At 41.2% G+C, this 1,732-nt stretch overlaps 1 protein-coding gene across 1 annotated transcript; it reads left to right on the forward strand.

Annotated features, from left to right (window-relative positions):
* Positions 1-264: 264 nt before the first annotated feature.
* On the forward strand, positions 265-1,329 carry LOC148115775 (endogenous retrovirus group V member 2 Env polyprotein-like; the record flags this gene model as incomplete). Its single annotated transcript, XM_087884474.1, has 1 exon — positions 265-1,329. A coding segment is annotated over one exon (747 nt), but the record flags the coding sequence as incomplete, so codon positions are not given.
* Between the last annotated feature and the right edge of the window lie 403 nt (positions 1,330-1,732).

Genomic DNA, 1,732 nt, shown 5'->3' on the forward strand with positions numbered 1-1,732 from the left:
CTGTTTGTTGGCGTTATCTTCGTACTAATCAATTTACTAAAGGCTTATGTTTTTGCTGTTATGCTCACCATACTTGGCTTAACAATTGGAATGATTATGCTAAGGCTCAACGCATTTTATCGAAAGTAGGGAATTATAGTTATTGTACTGACTATTATTGGCTCTGGGGAACCTTTAATTCTTCTTTATATGGGCCTAATATTGTGCCTGAAATGTATCCTGATAATTTTCCTATTTTTAACGCTTCCCTAACATGTGGTTCTTTTTGACAAATATGCAACCAACGTACACCCTCAAAACTATCAGTGTGCTGCTATTGGCTACTTTTCCCTACCTGTGCAGATTGGCGCTCTCTCCTCTTCTTCACGATGGCGCCGTGCTCCATTAGGTCCTACATGTACTGATGAAGTCATCATTGATACACAACTGTCCTCTCTAAATACCTATGGCCGTGCTGTGGCTGGAGCTATTACTGGGGTGATCACCTTAGGGGCTTACCCTGGAATAATAGCTCAAGAAAATAGACATTCTATCCTGGGCTTAACATGTCGCCTGGAGAAATCAATTAATGCCACTGCTGCTATTGTTCGTGATCTCCAACATGAAATTGAGGACCTGAATCAGGATGTGCTCCAGCAACGTTTTGCTATTGACTATTCATTAGCACGACAAGGAGGTTTTTGTAAACTTGTTGGCCGTCATGGATGTGCTGTTCATTTTCACTCTTTCAACAAAACCATTGAAGATGAACTTGCTAAACTCCAATCATATTTTCAGAATAATGTTCATGCTATTTCCTCTCCTTTTGACTGGTTGACCAATTGGCTTCCTGATTGGTCCTGGCTTAAGCAGTTGTTTTTTTATGCTGTAATTATTATTGTCATGTTAGTCGCTTGCTGTTGTTTCATTCAGTGTATTTCCTCATTAATTACTATGTTTCGTCCTGCTCCTCTCTCTCTGCCTCCTCATCAATTGCGATACATACAAAAATCTTTGTTCCCTCAAAATTAAATAAAAAGAGAGGACATATAGGAGCCTGTAGTCTGCTATGTGTAGGAATGTTTCCTTATCTTGGATGGCAAACCTCAGATAAGGAAGGTTACTCACATGTAGGCGCCAGGAAATGGCATTAGACCCTAACTCTATAAACAAGAGGAACAAGATAGGAAGTGGGATGTGTGTTAACCCTACATTACATTATAAGTAATGGTTCTAGTTACCTAAAAGATTCTGTGAGCCAATGAGATGCTGCCAAGTACTGCTGTAACTTGTAGTAACAAACTATATAATGTCAGTATGTAAGACAATAAAGTTACCACATATATCCTCAACCTTTGTGTGTGTGGTCACTCTACACTCTGGGTAGTCCTTTTGTGCATGTGGACTACTCAGAGGGCTGAAAAAGTTACTTTTGACTGGTCCTCGCACTTTTGACCAGTCCTCAAACTTACGACTGTCCTTACATTTTACATTTTTTGCCCTAACTTATCACCATGGTGTAGAGAAGCAATTGTGAAATGAGTGACATGGTTGTTAAGAATGCTGCATGGGCATAAATGTGAGGATGGTCATAAGTGTGAGGACCAGTCAAAAGTGCGAGGACCTGTCACAAATGACTTTTTTCAGCCCTCTGAGTAGTCCCTATACACATAGCCATGGCCACCCAGTCACATGACCAGCTAGCCACGCCCACCCAGTCATACGACCTCCAAGCCACGCCCGCAGAACCGGT

The sequence above is a fragment of the Pantherophis guttatus genome, chromosome 2, assembly GCF_059756535.1.
Source record: "Pantherophis guttatus breed Tessera chromosome 2, ASM5975653v1, whole genome shotgun sequence".
Taxonomy (NCBI): domain Eukaryota; kingdom Metazoa; phylum Chordata; class Lepidosauria; order Squamata; family Colubridae; genus Pantherophis; species Pantherophis guttatus.